Source organism: Balaenoptera borealis, assembly GCF_965194805.1.
Source record: "Balaenoptera borealis genome assembly, chromosome: 3".
In the NCBI taxonomy this organism is placed as follows: domain Eukaryota; kingdom Metazoa; phylum Chordata; class Mammalia; order Artiodactyla; family Balaenopteridae; genus Balaenoptera; species Balaenoptera borealis.
In genome coordinates, this window is record NC_138866.1 from 65,253,675 (window position 1) to 65,273,832 (window position 20,158).

Below are 20,158 nucleotides of genomic sequence, written 5' to 3' on the forward strand. Positions count from 1 at the left end.
GAGGTAAAAAATTATCATTAGGTTCTTGTGCCTGATATATCTGGTACATTTTTACCTTGACTGCTTCAATAACTAGTAATTTGCTTCATTTTGAACAATCAAGTTAGAAAATTTTGGTACTGAAATTCCAATATAAGGCTTAATTAACAGAATTTAATTTTTTGACATGTACTTCTATTCTTGTAAATTTTTTTAAAAGTTCATGGATTTTCTTCTATTTTAATCCTAGCTACTATGACCTGCACTATGAACCAGACTACCATTATATTTTTAAGAGCTCAAGTTCAGTCATAAAGGTATCAAGCCACATCTGAAATTATTTAGATCAATGTAGTCCAGAACAAAGTGAAAGAGAACTATTGTAGAGGGTTGAATTGATAAAATATAGGAATAGCATGATTAATCTGTTTTCTATGATTGGTTCATAGCTATGGCATCATCTGGCATCATTTTGGCATCAATAGTTATAAAATAACAAGTCAACTATGTCCCATTTTTCTTCTTTTACACTGTATTTCTTATTCCCCAGAATTTCTTATCCCACTCCATACACGTTTCTTTTAAAAGTCATAATGCTTGTCTTATAATACACACCCAAATTCTCTAAAGTAACATTTTCTCCTTTAAAATTTAGCCCTTCCTTGTATCTGGCTTTTTTTCCTGAAACAATTCTTCTTTCAATGTTTTGGTTTTAAAAATTTGTTTGTATTTGATGTTTTAGCATTTTCTTATTTATTCATTCATCTACCCATGATTTTAATTTACTCCTTTATTCTTTTTTTCTTTGGTTAACTTTGAATTAACTAATTTCAACTGCTTTTCCATCTCTTCAATGTTTATGTTTCTTTCTCATTTTACTAATAACCTCTTCTTTTCCAATATATAATAACGATGTCCTTTCATTAATTCCATCTGGTCACACTATCATTGAAAGGAGCCACCTATGGGCGAGAGCTGTGCTCAAAATCTCTAAACATTACCCGGCAACAGAGTCAGAGAAAAAATAACTAACTCATTTGTCAGAAGTATTAAGTTCAGAAAGCTACTTGTAAGAAATATTGTGGTTAGGCATTTCTCTACTATACCATTCTAACCCCTTATATAAAAAAATCCTAAAAGAAAATATCTTCATTGCTAAGTATCAAAATAAACAATTTCTCCAAAGGAAGTATAATGTTTTTCTTGTGGAAAATGTAAATTTAGCATTTGACCACATTTCCCTCTTTGCTTTCACTACCAGGAAACCCAGAATAAACTTTTAGGATCATCTTTAGTAATTGTGTAGGACCTTATAGTCTATGTGCCTACATATTAACTCTTCTCACAGAAATAGAATCCAGCTTACATATATTTTCCCAGTTCTGATTTGTACTTATATATTAAAAATATTTTTATTATTCCCCTGTGAATTCTTATAAGTTCTTACAACCTCAAACCAATAACAAAATAAAAATGCAATTAATATGTTTAGTGAGCATTGTATTATATAGAATGAATGGTTCTTTTCCTTTTTCACACAGGATATATTTTTACAGATATGCCAATGGAGAAAGATAGAGGACACTTGCATTTTTCCCATAAAAGCAGAAAACATGAGTAACCAACCCTCTAAATTAAGTATAGCATCTTCAGTGTAAATTCCCTGAAAGTATACAGGTCTTGGTTGAAGTGAGTGTTAATATTGTTATTTTTGTTTAAGCTGGAAGGGTTATTTTTAACCCCTGAGAAGTAATATAATATAATATTTTATTGATGAGGAGCAGCTAAGCCATTCACTCGAGGAACAAATCTATAAATGTGGTGTTTTAGTGAGCTTCACACTACCTGAAAACAGCTCTTGTTTAATTATAACAATAACCACCAGCCTACAACTTCTGAATTTGGCCCTTGAAATTAACCCTTGAAACCCCACACCAATCCAAGACGGCTAGGGGCTCTGTCACCTTTGCTCTGCAGGTGGCAGAGAACAGCAGTGCCCTGTGGCAAGGAAAGAAGCCCCTGACAGGGCACAGCCTCACGGCACTCCAGAACCAGCTGCGCCTGCTGCAGAGGGTGAGGCGGCTGGCCCCCAGCTCTCCCGTCATGGAGATGTTTCCAGGTCACTCAGTCTATAAAGTATATAGGATGGGGGAGGAGGTGTCTTGAGCTTCCCTGAACCCAAGAATAATGCCACCTTTGATCTGCAGATATGAAAATACGAAGCTTTTCCTTTGCAAGTGGGTTTTAAATATTTCTCCATTAATAGTTAATGCACATGCAGACAGCTCCCTGTGATTATGAATTCTGGCTTCGTAACGCTAGTCCAAACAGGAGCTGAACTTTCAGAATCATGGTGTTACTTTTGACAAATTAAATTGTCCTACTTAGGAAGGTAGCAGGAATGAAGAGAAAGAAAATGAGAGAGTGGGAGTAAATTCTCCTTGGAGCTGATTCTCAGATTGAGGAAGAAAAAAACGAGAAAAGACTACATTTGTGTTTTCTAAGCTGATGATACTGCCAATGTTTATTAGAAAATAGCTTCAGAAGGTCCCCATTCTGAGGCTGAGCCAGACCGAGAAGGGGGAAGGAAAGACATTGGCAGTATGTCTCACTGTCTCCAAACAAAGAAGAAAACATATTTAAGGGAGCGGTTACTTTTTAATAAGAATCAGGTTGTTCTAATGGCCCTGCAGTTTAAAACTAATCAGAAAGAAAATGATCTTAAATTTCTAACAATCTGAAAATAACAAGAAATGTTTTAAACAGACAATCCACTTTACAGCCCATTGTAATATTAAGGTTCTAAATTATGTGAGGTTGTATCTATGTATTCTTTGCCTGGTAAACCTAATTCTCTTCCTTTAAAAGTTCCTTGAATATTTGGCTGGTTTGGGGTAACCAAGATATCATAACAGGTGCTCCACTCAGGAGGTCTGCTGAATGAATAGTCTGGGGTCTTTATCAGAAGTTTCATATATAGGAGTTAAGGTCACATGATTTTCTAGCAGAGACAAGAATATAAAATAAACAGGTAAAGTGAGTAAGGTAGTGTCTAACGTTGAAAATGCTAAAAAATCTTCACACTCACTGACGACCATCTTACTATCTTTCCTCTAACCTAACATTTCCAAAGGTGATTTTCAGGCATCAACCTAGGACTGAGTAATGCAGAACTGGGGTCTGGGCATGCCTATCCATGCCAGGAAATCAGCTGAATGATGAAACAGAGAGAGCCCCACCCTAAGGAGAGGAGAACAAAGTTTCAGATTCTATGATAACAGGAATAATGATTCTGTCCTGATCTACAGTTCCTGGAATTTTACCATCCCTCAGTTGAAGGTCTCTCTTAAAAGTTTTTCACCCTCATTCTTTACATTAATAGCAGGGATCATGAGCTTCAATCCCATCCTTAATTGTTTTAACTCAACAACTATTAGTTCAATATCAACCATGTAAGGTGCTTTGCTTAATAACAAAGAATACAAGGGCAAAGCATTTTTCTTGCTGTTATACAAGCGTTTTAAGAAATGAAGATGATGTAGGTAAAGTTGAGATAGATTGAAAATGCTGTGAAATGAGTTGGGTGTCCAACTGAGTTGTCACAATGACTAGAGAAACATGAATAACAAATGTCCTGTAGTGGAAGGAACGGTTGCACAAACTAATAAAAAATTGTTTTGTCCCAAATGTCAATGGTGCCCTTGGTGAAAAATGCTGATGAAGCATTGGTAATTTTTAGGGCCAACAGATTTTAAGATTAAAAATGATTACGGTAGACTCAAATGGTATCGAAAGCCTAGAAAGGCCGGGGACCAACTGAAAAGCCTTTAGGGGTCTCTGTGATCAACCGGCTCCACACCTCCCTCCCCCAAGGCATTAGTTTTGTTGATTCCTAGAAAAGCAGATTAGAACAGAGAAATGGGACACTGAAAATGTTGACCTAACCTAAGAATCCCTGGGGATTCTTGGCAAAGACCTGAAATTAATTTTCTTCCCTCAGTTTTTCTAATTCAGGAGCCACCCCAAGTTCTAAATGACTCCTTCATCAATATCCTCAGGATTGCTTTGGAGGTTTCTAAACCTCTGGAATAATTTGGGAGCTTATATAAAGAGAGACACTCCACAAACCTATAGCACTGTCCTTGGTTTCTAACATAATCTTTAATTTGTTTACAAGCCTAATGCAAAATCAGTGCTAGTCTAGTGAGCTTAGATATGCTGAGCATCTGAAAGAAGAAACAGAGGACATGAGTCACAAATGAAGAGCCCCAGTATAAAAATGTTTGGAAAAATACTATAATCCAGAAGTACTAAGTGGGTGGAATAATGGCCTTCAATATGCCAGAATGGGAATTCTCAGGCAGAGCACTTACAAGGAAACCACAAGTAAAAGAAGACTGCACTTTTTGTTCAATGTTTTCCTATTAATTGTGATGTAAATTATATGAATGTGATTTTGACAAAGAATAGCACTGTTTCTAAAAAAAATAGTGGTTTATGTGCAAAATACAAAATGCATCAAGAAGAAAAGAAATGTTATTTGGCATCATGGATGAAATAAAATCTGAGATAATGGCTTATGATTAGATAACTTTTGTATTTTTTTTTTCTTTTTTGGCTGGACTTCTAATGCTTAAGTCTTAGGAATGAAACAAATATTTTTGTACCATTAAATTAATATAGATTTATAGGCACTTTTCACACATAATTCTTGATCCCTGCATGAAATGAGAAATCACCTGGCTTTGGTTACATTAGGTTGAAATTGTTATTCTAACAATATGTGATGCCAGAAGATGGTAGCTTTGTGGGTAATGTGGACAGCTATCCATATAGGAAACAGCTAGTAGTCAACAAACTTGATTAATGTTGGACAGAATTCTTTAGGGAGTAAAATATCACCATTTGCTGAGTCCCTAAGGAGCTTATATCTTCTCTTAACTAAGATGATCCGCGAGGGACACTAATTAAAGTCTACCAGACCCTTGAAAATAAATATCTCTCTTTAGAGGAAGTAAAATTTAAAATAATGTATTAAGGAAAGGTAACTTAAAATGATAAAAACTGGAGAAGAAAGAAGACAACTTTTATTTGACCTTGAGTGTACTTCTTATTCTATAAGAAATTTTAAAAAGCTAGAGGGTAGTTGTTTCTTGTCATTATACTGTTGCTGATTCTGTGGTTAGTTATTAATTTTATTTTTTATGATTCACAATCTGCTCTTTGAAATATGCCATATGCTCAAAGCAATTCAAGGATGACAACTGTCAGAATTACTCCAATAAAAATTGCCTAAATGAGGAAGATTTACTGCAGTCTGATATTTCAGTGGAAAGTCCCTCTACCCTCCCCAACTGCTTTTTCAGACACTGAATCTTACAACCATTTTTTCAGTCAAAATCACATGGTTGTTTTGTAAGAACTTCTAAGACTATTTAAGTAGAATTGGTAAAACACATTAGGCTAGGGGTGAATTAACAGACATGGAAAACAATATAGATAGTTATTAGATGGATTGCCTACAATCAATATGTGAGTACAAAGCCAGTTTTTTTCAATCACATGCAAATGTATTGACTTAATTTGACAACGTCTGAGCTACGTAACACCAATAAACATTAAATTGGACAAGACCTGTACCCCCGAAGCAGCAAGCCAAACAGAAGGCAAATTTCTTTTATCTCTGGGAAGATCTGAGGGGGTGGATAGAATCCACCTGAGTGCTCCAATCAAAACACATTTTGTGGGCTTCCCTGATGGCGCAGTGGTTAGGAATCCGCCTGCCAATGCAGGGGACACGGGTTCGAGCCCTGGTCCGGGAAGATCCCACATGCCGTGGAGCTACTAAGCCCGTGCACCACAACTAGTGAGGCCGCAAGCCACAACTACTGAGCCCGTGTGCTGCAGCTACTGAAGCCCGCGCGCCTAGAGACCCTGCTCCGCAACAAGAGAAGCCACCGCGGTGGGAAGCCAGCGCACTGCAAAGATGAGTGGCCCCGCTCGCCTCAACTAGAGAGAAGCCCGCACGCAGCAGCGAGGGCCCAGCACAGACAAAAATAAATAAATAAAAAAAACAAAACAAAACAAAACAAAAAACACATTTTGTTAAATGTTACCAATCCATTTATCCTTCATTTTGTTTCAGTCTACTTATTAATGCAGTTTCATTTATTGCTATTCATCTTGAAGATAAATCTTTGTCCTTCTATAGAATTACACCAAATGGAATGTGATAAAGGGAACTTTCTTGCAATTATGATGTCCATGCAGCCTGTCAGCACACAGGGGATGGAAATGAGTTTGGGGACAGGGAAGGGAATTCTAATAGACACCATGATACACACAATGAACGCAAAAGATACCCTGAGAGAAAGACTTGTCAGGCTAATCAGATCTTCCGCAGCAAAGGTAAAGACAGGAAGGGTAGCTCTAACCTTGTAAAGATGCTGCTGCTGCTCCTCTGACATCATCAGGTCGTGACTGTCCATCACGAGGGACTCCATGTCAATCAGCCAATCCCAGAGCTCCTGATATTCTGAATCGAAGTCCAGAAGCCTGAAGATAAGGCACAGAATGTATTATGCATAAATACAGTGTAGTTGTTAAAATCTCATATTAGAATAATATATTCTTGAAAACCTATGATGTTCCTAGGTGATACCTGTAAAAAGAGAAGGAAAAATTCTCTGTGTGGTTAAACAGAGGGCAAAATAGGAACTCAAGCTTGTGACATAGCCGTTTCTTAGATTTTGAAAAGGTAACATGTAATTCTGATGCTCATACCTGAGACACATCATGGCTATTTCCATTTGTTCACCCTTTCTGAGGATTTGCAGCATTTGAACAAAATGATTACTACTATGTCCTTGAAAAAGAGCATTGCCATATTTAACAGACTGAGAAATGGAGGGTCAGTGCCTTGTGAAGGTTACACAGTCAAGAACTTGGGGTAAAAACAGCACTCTCAACATTCAAACCCCTTTCTCTATGACTAGATTTTCCACAGATATTGCATCCCATCCCATCTTAATTCATGATTAAGAATACTAATTCAACTAATTTCTCTAAAATGATCACAATATACTATCATATCCAAAATATTACTTTCACTGGGAAATGACTCAATCATTTATCTGTCCCTCTGCTGTCTATCTGCCTATCTCTGCAAACATATATCCTACATATATTGTCACGGATGAGTAGCCAGCATTTCAGCTTAACACTCAGGGATAGGCTTGAGTGACTCTGGTAAGCCAGTGAGAACCAGGGGCAGATCCAGTATGAGACAGGTGTTCCCCACAGACATGTAGGAAACAAAGGTAAGGACAGGAAGTCAAAACAATGAATCTCTGAATAGCCAGCAATCATTAAAATTCAAAGGAGGATCACTATGGTTTTCAACAAAATAAATCATTAGAATAAGGAGCTTAAAAGGATTAATGTGATTCTCTCTTGAAAGCTTGGTGAATAAGTAAAGCTCAGATTCTTCTAAAACACTGTGATCAGAAAATGAAAGCGCAGAATGAAAAACTATGACTGTGTCCTTCTCCCCAAAATCATCCCCCTGAAAGAAATCCTAGAGTCTTGTCAAACTCTAACTGAGCAAAACCCTATCAGTACTAATGAAGCAGCAGCCTCAGGTATGAATCTGAATTTATCAAGTGAGCATTTTATTACCACCTTGTTCCTGTCTCTATACATGAAATGACTGCTTTCCAAGAAAATGAACATCCACTTTTCATAACTTACAATTTAATCTTAATAGATTTGTTAAAAAAAATAAGGTGTGTCTGGTGATGAAGGAGACTAGATCTAGAATTGTCTAGTTTATTTTAATTACTTTACCATAATTATAAAGCTTCTTGATTAGAACCATAAGTGCCCAGGACAAGGATTATCATTGGCTAACACATAGAATTAATTCATAAATGTTTACTGAATGCCAATGATGGGTATAGGTGATGTAGCCAAAACCTTCAGTAAGGCTAAGGTGGTCTGGAGCAGTGCTTTTCAAACTCTAATGTGCATATGGCATAGCTGAGGAGCTTGTTCAAATGCAGATACTGACTCAGTACTTCTAGGGTGGGGCTGAGATTCTGTGTTTCTAATGAGTGTTGGCAACTAGCAACGCTGCTGGTCCTGGGTCTCACTTGGAGTAGCAAGGACTTACGGCATACGTGTGAAATCTGAAATAGTATCCCATTTCAAAATACTAACAAATAAGCCAAAACCACTGCAGCAGGGATAAATAAACCATCAGGCTTTCTTTATTCATTCTGTGAGTGACTAATAAGGAATGACTAATAAGCATTTGCTCACACGACGGGCACAGTCATTTAGAAATACCTCCTGAATTATGTTCATTGTTTTTCTCTCCTTGCACCCTCCCACATTTTGACCGTAAAGACAGGGGAAAGGTGGAATGCCATCCCCCAAATTAGGAGGGTATGATCCTAATACTTGCATACAGGAGAGAATATCCAGGGGAATAATAAAAGCAAAGGGTAAAGGAAGGAAAAAGCTCACCCCTTCCATCTCAGTGGATTTGGAGAGTAAGAACAAAATAAAGGTAAGAGGAGCAGGTGCTCAAATGTGTGTCCGCCCCTCTCTTGGCCTAAGACCTAAAGGGAAAGCCAAAAGCACCAGGATGTCAGCTCTGTTTCCTGCTAGGAAGTCTGGGAGATTGCCTTAAACAATGTCCTCACAATAACCTGAAGTGGGGATGTTGTAGTCAGAGAGCTGTGGTCAGGACTCCCTTTGCTACCCTGTTCTCTCATCCTTCCATGAGGTTTCTTGGAGTTCAGCTGGTGAACTTGACAGAGGTGTTGCCATGGCAACAGAGACACAATGACCACCCCCCCCACCCCAACCAAGGAGAGCCAGGGTGGCCTCTGAAGCCAGACCTCAGGGAGTTGGCTGGGCCAGTGAAGGCTGAGATGAGGTTTAGTCAGCAGGAAATACCTCCTGACCAAGCCAAGAGATAACAACACAGCCACAGCCCTCTGTCGGGAGCAACCTCATAATGCCAGGGGCAAGACCCATTTCACTGAACCCAGCCAGCCTGCACCCAGCGGCCACATTAAGCCAGGGACCCTCACTGTACCCCAGAATCACAAGGTCATGTAAGCCTGCTATATGCTCAGATGTCATCTTGCACAAACGAAGGGAGAGGAATAGGAAATCTGAAAAACAGCATTTATCCCAAGAGGTTGTTCCCTAAAGAGAAGGTTAATTTGTTAGGAGAGGCTACAAGCATTTTGTGTAAGAGCCTGAACTCTGATCTTAAAACCAGGTTTTTTTCCCTTGCTGTACCAGGGAAGTATGTATTTAGGAAGTGTCATAAATTATCAATCAGTAAGAGATAATAAGGAAGCCTGCTTTCTTTTCTATACATGTATGATTTAAAAAGAAACTTTGATTATGACTAAACAATTCAAGGGCAAGGTATGAATTTATCTTTGTATCCCTAATGCCCAGGATAGTACCTGGTAAATGATGATGAATGAATGTAGATAATGAAACCAAAAACTTTTAGTAGGACCAGAATGACTTCAGAAGAGCAGTATGTGATAGAGATAATATCTCATCCCCAAATGCCAACACAAACCAGTGCAATATAGACAGACTTCTTCATTCATTCTGAAGGTGAGATTTTGCCTTCAGTATACAATGGTACATTTGCTTACTTGAAATGATTATATGCAGTATATTCTCAATTAATGTGAGTTGCCTTCCCATTCCTTTCACATCCTGCTTCTATATTAAAAATTAAAGGAGATTTATGAGTAGATTTTAAATAGATGAAAACTGCATATGGGATGATAAAATGTTCGCAATCATGGAATTTTTTTACTAGCTCTTTAACATGTCTTTATATCCATTGAGCTGTTCCCTCCTATTATTCTCCCTATCAAAGGACTTAGAACAAAAGCCATTTCTTCTAGTTAAATGTACCTCAGGCTTGTTCTCGGATGGTCTACACTGGAGACCAGCGAGTGGTGAATGAACCTAACACAGATACACTTCCTCCAGTCTAGTCTATTTTCATCCTAGCTGAGAATATTTAGGCTTGAGTTTGTTAAATATGGTAAATGCTTTGGTTCTATAGTTTGTTTCATTAAGTGTAGAATCGGCGCTAGTGTTTTCTAAACAACACATTCTCATAAGGTCCTAATACTGAAGACAAAAACATTTTCTAAGCATTTGTGCCTGATTTCAGATTCTTTGCCGTGTGTTAATTCACAGCTTAGAAAAAAACCTGACAGTTTTCCAAATTTAGTGAAATCAAATACGTAACTTTGTAGCAAATCAGAAATAAATTACTAGAATTTCTTTGTTGGTTTTTTTGAAACCTTCTGAAATGACTATAATTTAACGTGCTCATTATATTAGGAAAATCCTTGGATAAAGGAAGTAGCTTACTTTCTTATGTTTATATTACCTGCAAAGGTGTGCTGTATACTAGTGATTTTATAAAAGATGTTTTCCAGGGAAAATGCCAGCTACTATACAGGAAAACAAAAAAGATCACAGATGAGTAAATTTATCAGGGGTAGCATAGAACTAGTTAACAGTTCTACAGCCCTTTGAAGAATAGGCTGATTCAATCAGCTGAATTCAGAACCAGGTACCTTTTTTTGAAGTCCTGGTGACAAATGCCCTCTTTTTAAAAGGGAGAGAGAGGTGACTGAAATTGTGGCAAGCAGTTCAGAATCTTATAAAGGCTACGAGTACTACTCTTTTGGGGGGATTTTCCTTATAAAATTTTCTTTGTAAATGTGCTTGGGTTCACGTCAACTCATTCACTCAAATATATAATCTCCTAGATGTTAAAAGGTCTCAAAGCATACCTTTTCAGTACTCTATGAATATGTTATACTCTCTATGAAAATGTTACGAGGCAGACTTGTATGATACTCTAAGAAGGTGTTATAAATCAAACACATGACCAAAATGCTATTCTTTCAGATATTTTTCCTTTAAATTGCCATATACCTGAAGGGTTCACAACAAAAGAGTTGGACATTCTATTGTAGGTATGATATAACCAGTTTCGGAGCTTTAAAAGCTTCATCATGGTAAGAGGAGAAAGCCTTCTAAATCAAAGTCAGCTTTTGTTAGATAAACACAGAATTATGTGTTTATTTCATGGTCTGAAATTCTAATAGAGACAGAGACAAGGCTATGGAAAAATAAATGTGCAATTTTTTCTTTAGAGTTTATTTCTAAATTTGGGCTAACTTCTATGGTAATTGCCAAAAGTATTTCCCAACATCTTGTCCACCATTTTCTCTGTCTTTTTAAGGTTAAAAAAAGATTCCAGGGTCTTTCACCATAGAAATAAAATACTAACAAGCCTGTTCAGTATCATTTTTTTGCAGATTGGATAGCAATATATTATTTGTGAGGCTGGCACAGTCTCAGAAATGATCCTTCCTCTAAACCCTGGAGGGAGTTACGTTTAACCAGCTAAGTGTTTGAATACATAAATGCATTCAGCCTTTGGTATTTAAAGTGAGCATCATTAACTCAACATTTCAACTTAAACTTTGCTTAAAAGATAAAGTTTCACCCAAGTGAAATCAATGGGAGGTGTGTGTGAATATATGAGGTTCCAGCTTGGTCCACTAAGGAATTTTGATTAAACCAGACACCAAATGAAGAAATCATCAAAATAGAGCAACTATCAGTTGAAGAAAAAATAATACTAAAAAGCCCTGGAAGTTTTTCTACCTAAGGCTGAGTAATACATATTTTGGAGCATTTAAGAATCCATCTTTTGTAAACTTACTGGTTCATTTCACACCAACACATCCAAAAACACAAGATAGGTTCCTGAGATACCAGCTTGTCTATGTTGGAACTTCTGTTAAATGATCCAATTTTCCTAGCTTCTTTAGCATATTGATTCTTTCCCCAAATATTCACTAAGTGTTCACTGTTCACATTATTTGCTCAAGGAAGTTTGCCTCTGGTTTTCAAAAATGACACTAAAGGTAATAGTAACAAAATCTTGTAAAAAAAATAGTTTAAGAATATTACTGAAGTAAAATACTAATAATAGATTAGAATTTCCCATCATCCTCTATTCCATGTGTCATGTAAGCACAAAAGGGAGATACAAGAGTGGCACCTAGCCCAATCATAATATCATTAAAGAATAAAATTTAGCTTTCCAGACATGAAATCTGATATGCACAGTTGCATGTAGAATCCCTTTCCACTCTAAACATATTAAAGTGTGGACACTAATTTACTATTTTGAATGAAAATTCATGAGCCACTTCCTCATGAGAAAAGCAGCCTGCCTTTGCCATTAATAAATAAAAAGGAATATGGAGTTCTTTCCAGCAGTAATTTTCTCAATTCTCATATATACCCATGTACATATGAAAATGTCTAAGAAAAATAAGATCAACCCTACAGATTTGTTAATGTTTGGCCCCACTTTCTCATGGTCTCATGGACAGTCTGTCCATAAACACTTGTTATTAAAATAAAAGCCATAAAGCAAAAAAATTCTAACCTCCAGGATTAGCCATAAAAGTAGAAATATTAATGTAAATTTCTAGACGTATTTAGAGGATTCTGTTAGGCTGTCAGGAAGTCAAATCTTTCTCTAAATTTTCAGATAATACACTGGACTAAGTTCTAGCCAAAAAGCTTGAAAACATTCTGACAGTAGTGATTCTAACACAAATGGGAGAAGCCATACGTCCGAAGACAAAGCAAGAGATGATGTTGTTTAAAAAAAAAAAAAAAAAGATATAAACCTTCCTATGTCATTGTCTGTGTGTTAGAGGGGGCTGGATCCAGACTTGCTACTGGCACACTGGTGAGCGTTGGGCAGCTCAGCCTTTGGTAAAAGGTCTACTCCACCCTAGGCCTCCCTGTTTTTCAAAGATTTAACAAGCAACAGAGAATATTTACCCTCAGGGTTAGGATAAGAGGTAAATAACCTAGAAATAACTCTCGGCCACCCAATCCCTAACAAAAACCTGGTAGCAGACTTAATATGGAGACCTCTCCCAAAATGACTTTGTCTATCTCCTCCATCAAGGCTGACCCTGGCCACAGAGTGCTATGCTCAGACTACAAGGTTCTGGTTACTCGTAGAACGGCTCTTACTGAATTGTGCTTTGCCATCACTTCTGCAGCCTACATCAAAAAACTGCCTTGGGAATTTGTTTTCTCTTATAGGGATGTAGTATCACAGATGCCTATCTTCTCCTTGAAGAACTACAGGAGAAATTCCTCTCAGGACTCAATGGCATAAGCAGCTGTGTTTCCCCAGCTTTATATATTATTTTTAATCGTAGGACACTATGAATTTTCTGATGGATGAGATTTCACTCTTTTCTTTGGATGTGGAAAGCTTAGAGCCAAATCATTGCCCTTCTTGAGGACATGCATAGAATATGCATTTGTTTGTTTTCTTACACATATTTTACTTTTGCTTAACTTACTTCAGTCAAATATTTATTCTATTTTATTGTAAATATTTTTGTAAGTTGACTTAAATCCTTTGTGAAAGACATGGGGGAATGTATAAAAGAATAAATTTTAAAGAAAAGAATTAAGCTCTGCACATTAAAATGAGGTAGATTAGATTTGTCTTAGGTTCCCTCATACCTCTCTCCTTCTTCAACAGACCCCATAAACTCTCCAAAGCAGTACAGAAGTTGTTTGAAAATTATTAAGATGGAAAGGATATATATATATATAAATATATAATTGTTGACTTTACCGTTAACTTTGTTAACTTTGAAATAATACTTCCCCAGAAATTATGCCACTGCCTCTCTGGTTTACCCTTCGTTGGCTCCTGGCATGGATGGCATTAGATTACTGAAGTGGAAGACTGTCTAGGTCTAAAATTAGTTTAATGTATTTGCACATTGGAAGGATATAATATCATGATCCCAAATGAATACATTTATACTGCTGAGATTTTTTTTTTCAGCCCAGAAAGACCTATTTTAATAATCACATAGTGCCTAGAATATCAGTTTTTCAGAAGGTAGTCAGGCACTTTTGGCTCCTTTGACTACAGGCTGTGTTGAGATCTTACTGTTCAATAACACGACAGCACAAGAGAAGGTGCAAAAAGAACTGGAACTGAACACTGAGCAGCTGTTCATTAGTTTAAGACAGGGGAAGAATCAGGGGAAGAAAATAGAAATGCAGGGTGGAAATAAGATCTCTTTGGGCTGTCTAGTGATATATCTGCAAAAGTGTTCTCAACATTGGCACACGGAAGAGATAGTACTTCATTTTATGGCTGGTGTGTACCAAAAAGAAAACATTTTATGTAGCAATGTTCCAAAAACACCCATCGAGCAGAAATTCCAAATGGTCATTTTGTGTGTGTGTGTCTTTGTGTGTGTGTGTGTGTGTGTGTGTGTGAGAGAGAGAGAGAGAGAGAGAGAGAGAGAGAGAGAGAGAGAGAGAGAGGGAGAATATGAGTGAGCATGAATGTTCATCAAACTGCACAGAGATATTTTTGGCCTTTTGCTCAACAGAAAACTAGAAAGATCACCCTGCTGCAGTGAAATCCAGGGGTGATTATATCGCTTCTCAGGTAGTTACAGTCATTCAGTGTATCTTATTGCTTAATTAATTTAGAATCAAATTTGATCTTTAATCAAGCAATGTTTTAAATAGTGATATATTTGTTTCATCTGTCAATATCATTCTTCTTTGGGAGTGTTTTTTATATATGGTGTATATATATATATATATCTGTGTATGTTTTCACACTGATCCAGGGATACTTCTCTTCCTAAAGGAAAATGGACTCATCTTTCCTGCTGAACGTTTAGCCTTTTGTCTAATTAAAGTTCACTGAGTTCAGCCTGTTGTGCTTGGAAATAACCTATATATACTGTTTGTATTTGGAAGTAAAATTTACGCTAAAACCTTACAGGGTGAATACTCCTGTATTCTTACACACAGAGCATAAACCTTAACTACATATCCATCTGTAGACATTGCCCAAATTCCCCTACAACCAGAGGAAGCCTGGCATATGACTGAGACTGAAGTATCTTCTAGAACTTTACCACAAGAACAGAAGTCTCTAAGAGCTCCCTTGGGATTCCCTCCTGATCCCAGGAAGCAGAGCCAGGAAACATCTCCATGCCCTTCTGCTTCAAATTATTATTTATGGTAACCCTTAATATGTGCGTGCGTGCACGCTCATACACGCTCACACACGCGTGCGCACACACACACACACACACACACACCCCTACATACACACCTGAAATCCTCACCCTCATCCTACCTAACCTTTTCCTAATGGCTAGTATCTATGCATCTTTTAAGACAGCTCAGATGTTCCCTCCTCCCATAAACCTCCCTGACCCCTTCTAGCCAGGCTGGATTAGGCAAGCCTCCTAAGTATCCCCATAATACTGTCTATCTGGAATTTTGACCATCATTTCATAAGGTTGTATCTGAGTGTCTCTGTCTTTCTCCCTCACTAGACAGTAGAGATTAAGTCATATGTATTTTTTCCATTCCTAGCACCTCATACAACTCCCTGCAACACAGTAGTTGCTCTGATGCATATTTCGTTAACTAATTTTTCACGTATCTATTACATTCCAGGTATTTTAGACATTTTCTTATTGATTATTGTAGTTCTGTGCTGCACAAAGCATGGGAAGTAGACTGGGATAATAATCAGTCCACTTAATAATAGGAATAATAAAATAATAATAATAATAGGAATAATAAAATATTACTATTTTACAGACTGAGATATTGCATACTGAGGAGGTTAAGTGTCCCAATCAAGGTCACACAGCTAAAAAGTAGCAGAGTGCCAACTTGAATTCCAATCTTTAATTTTTAATCATGTATGCTCTCCCTCCTCCTTTAAGAAATTAGACTAGAGTGAATGTATGACCATCCCTAAAAATAAATTTTATTGTGCATTGGGAGGCAATCAGAGCAGACCTACTGCATTCTAATATCTAGGATCAGGACATGTTGCCTGCAGCTTTAAGACAGAAAATAATATTCAACTGTAGTCCTCAATTCCTGCTAATCAAGATATCACATGGAATTTTCAATGGTGTAGTTTTTATTTTAGAAGACTTCCATAATAGAGCCTGAAAGAGTCTAACTGAAATAAAAACGTTCCTATTAGCCATACCTTTTAAAACGAGCATTCTTAGAGATACTGTTATGTCTACCTGCGGTAGATTTTATGGGATAGACTACCACAAGGTAAGCTCCTAGCTCTCTCAGCCTCTACCACCTCATAGTTACCATACTGTCCTTGTTGATGGTTGAGGAGCCCAAGACTTTCCTGAGCTCCAGACCTGCTTCCTGGGCATTTCTACTTAGATGTTACGCAGATCGTAAAAAGAACTATGCCCCAAACACTCAGCTTTTCCCCGCCCCCCTGCTCCTCCCCTGCATTGCCCACCTCAGTGAATGCCATGTCCATCTGTCAAGAGTGCAAAAGCCTGAAACATGGAGGTCTGTCTTAAATCCCGCCTCCCTTAATGCCCCCCATCTACTCAGTGACCAGGGTCTGTCTTCAGCTTCCTTCTTTCAGTTTCCATTCCTGCTGTCTTATTAGCTCAGGCCCTAACTATTTCTCACGTGGATGACTGGAATAGCCTCTTAACTGATCGCTGTCTAGTATTGCCCATGGCAACCTATTCTCCCAACTGCTGACAGAATACTGTTGGAAAACTGCCAGTCTAGTCTTCCTGGGATCCTTGGCTGGTTCCAGCTGTGTGTACACACTGTCTCCTTTGTGGGAGACACTCTGGCTGTCACTTCTGACCCGGGCCATCCTCCATGACACTTCTCCTAGCAGGCGTTCCTGACTGACATGCCCCTGCCACCCTTTGGGTCGCACTGTCTCTACATCCCCAGTGCCTAGTACAGTCTGCACTTCCTAGCTGCTCAAGAGTTATTAAGTGTTGAATGACATGAAAATCATTTCAATCCAAATCCTCCTAGTTTCCTTCTCCCCCTCGAGCCAGCAACTGGAGCATCAGAGTGGCTCTTTTTTCTCCCTCATTCCCCTCATCCAAGGTTTATCGACTCTTTCTGGCTTTAGCCTCCAATCCAGTCTCCACTTTTTCCATTACTGGTCTCCGCCCCCAGACTTTCCAATTTAGTACATGCGGAGTGGGACCCAGAATTTGCATGTCTAACAAATTCCCAGGAGACACTAATGCTGTTGGTCCAGAGACCACACTTTGAAAACCACTAGGGCAATGGTTCTCAACTGGAAGTGGGCATCAAATACATCTTGGGCCACTCCTGCCTACTGAGTCAGAATTTTTAGGGAGGTGAGACGGGCAGGCATTTTTTGGCTTAAAAGCTGCGTAGGTAATCCTGATGCACTATCCTGGTTAAGAACCATGAACTCAGTAATTAACTCTAGGATCTGGACTTCACTTTCTTCCTAAGCCTTATTTTTCACCACCCCCCTCCAACCTTCTACCCTCCTCCTCTCCAGTCATACGGAAGAGCAGGTAGTCTAATGATTCCAGACCTTTGCTCCCTCTCTCAGACCCCCAGATCCGTTTTAGTTATTCATTTATGCATCAATGCATTCACCGAGCACCTAGCACATTCCAGGGTGCCGGGCTGAGTGTGGTGAACATGACAGGCACAACCCTGCCTCATGGAGTCCACATTGTTTGCTCTGAGCTTCCCTGGCACCCTCTGCTTCCCCTTCTTCCTCATTGCACAGGCAAATACTGGCTTAATGCTGCACTCTCTTGCTAGACTGTTTCATGAAGGTAGAGACTACGGTCTATCTTTGTAAGTGCTCAATAAATGTTTGTTCAGATTAAATTGGAAAACTCTTCCCCTGACCTAGGCTGCTTCTGAAAATCATCTCCAGAGTCCTCTCTTTCTGCTGTCTTTCCTGACCTGCTCCAACTCCCCCTACCGCAGTCAGCATTGAGCCTTGCCTTCCAGGAGCCCTGACCCTGACTCCAAGCAGATTTCTAACTCAGCACTTGTGATCCTTTATTACATGTTGCTTACAGATCTGGCTCCTCCTACCAAACTGTGAGTTGACTCCTCAAGGGCAGGGACCATTTCATCTCTGCACTTCATATAGATAGGAGGTATTTAATAATATTCATCAAATTAATGAATGAAGTCAATTTTGTTTTCACTTACCGCCTGCTTTGCAATGTTTTTGCCCAAACTTCCTTGTGGCTTTAATGAAATTGCCTTAAGACTCTTCCATTCTTCCATAGTAGGAAGATACCATAATTTAAATTTTATACAGTATGGAACATGCATAACATGCATTTTAGGGGGAAAAACGTTTATCAAGGGTCTGAACGAAATTCTCAGAGAGAGGGCAAAGTGTGACGTTATGGGCTGTCCACTGCATCATGACCCAGGACTCTGAGGTGAGGTCCTGGACAAGCCAGTCACCCAGCCTTTCTGCCTCCCAGTTCTATCATTTATAAGCTGAACAAAAGACATGGTTTTTAATCTACACTAAGTCTTGACATGGATGCTGCTTAATGAATTAAACAAGATTTTGAAATTCATTAAAAAAAATGAAATCAGATAACTCCTTGATAGAAAGAGGTATTAGAAAAAGAGATGGTCATACTTTACGAAATACACAAATTATAAGTGTTCTTGACAAACTCTGCTCAGAACATCATGCCATGCACTTAGTAGGCCTTCAGTGGATATTTACTGGATGAAAGAAACAAAACACTCTATAAGCTTTCATTTAAATCAGCCGGAATCAAAAGTACCAACCTGTTCCCACTGAGAATCACCAGTGATTCACGCCTTGTATGTCCCGACAGGAAGCCATGGCTTCCCCACTTTGTGATGCAGGAGCCAGTGCCCAGAGTCTCCCACAGAGGGACACATTCTGTTACTACAGCTCACACAGGTTCACATACTTTTGGGGAAATCTTCCCACCGCACATATTCATGACTGCTAAACACACATTTCATAGTTGTATATAAGCTGTGTTAAATCACCTTGATGCACACCTTTTCGTCAAGCCAGAAAGGTTATAAACTCATTTCTAAACAATACTTTGGTTATGCAAAATTCTTAGAAATGTAAGATCTCCATTCAGTCTAGCTGAGTCTTCCCTGGAGTAATCTTATTCATTTTTCAACTACATACTCTTCTTCGCATGCATGTAGGCACGGGGAGGAAATGAAAATATACAAATTGTATCACCAACTTAATGTTCTCTTTAGTAGATTGGATATCTATCTGCATATGGAATGAAGACCCTAGAAAGCCCACACTATTCCCACAATTGCTTATCAGAAACAATGCTCATTCTATGTAACAAAACGAACGGTTAATGAAGTTTATGTATCATTGGAGCAGATAATTTTACAAGGCTGTGTTCTTAAGGCTTCAGAATTAAGGATTCAACTGTGGGAGCAAAGAGTCTTAGGGGCAGGACACCCCAGATAACCTCACCCACATACATTTCTCAAACAATGGTTTTCTGTATGTAAACAGAAAATAGAAAGGAGTATATGCTTTTTGTCCTTAGTATTAAATAGCTGCCTTTTCTTTAGCATGCTGTTAAATTTCTGCACAATGCACAGCCTTCAGCACCCTAAGGAGCATAAACAAAGGATATCAGGCAAGTTCACGTACTCCCACTTTACAGAACAATGCTTGTTGTTAACTAAGCAATTCCCAGGGCAGATTTATGATTTGTGGAGCCCAGAGTAAGTACTCAGGTTGGGCCCTTGGAATCTGAGGTCAGAAGCACATGGTGCCCGCTCAACCCCCAGAAAACATGAAAATATGACCTAAAGTTTGTGGTTGTGGGTACACCAGAGACTATTTCGGCATTTAGAAAAATTAAAGCACGTTAAGGCCTCAAAACAGCTTATTGTTCATGCTCCAAGATTTAACCTTTTCTTTCTTATTTGCTGCTATGCTTGTCCTCTTGTGAATAAATGTCTTCTGAATCGTATAAGATGAATCAAATATATGTATAACATGTCTATGTATAAAAAATATCTTAATAGAGCAACAAATTATATAGATAGGTAAATTTTAAATTTTGAAAAGTCCTTTCCCATTTCCTAAAAAAGAATTATGACTCTGATTCTTTTCTTGCATTCTTAGACCTTGGGTTATATCACAAGACAGAATTTGTAAACTGTGTTCTTAATTTATCCCCCAAAT

At 38.3% G+C, this 20,158-nt stretch overlaps 1 protein-coding gene across 15 annotated transcripts in view; it reads right to left on the reverse strand.

Annotated features, from left to right (window-relative positions):
- Positions 1 to 20,158, reverse strand: part of AKAP6 (A-kinase anchoring protein 6) — a 572,476-nt gene that overhangs the window by 117,058 nt on the left and 435,260 nt on the right. For all 15 annotated transcript variants that reach the window (XM_082384022.1, XM_082384023.1, XM_082384021.1 and 12 more), the window contains one exon: positions 6,414 to 6,534. In XM_082384022.1, coding sequence (XP_082240148.1) covers positions 6,414 to 6,534 — 121 coding nt within the window. The remainder of the gene's footprint in view (positions 1 to 6,413; positions 6,535 to 20,158) is intronic.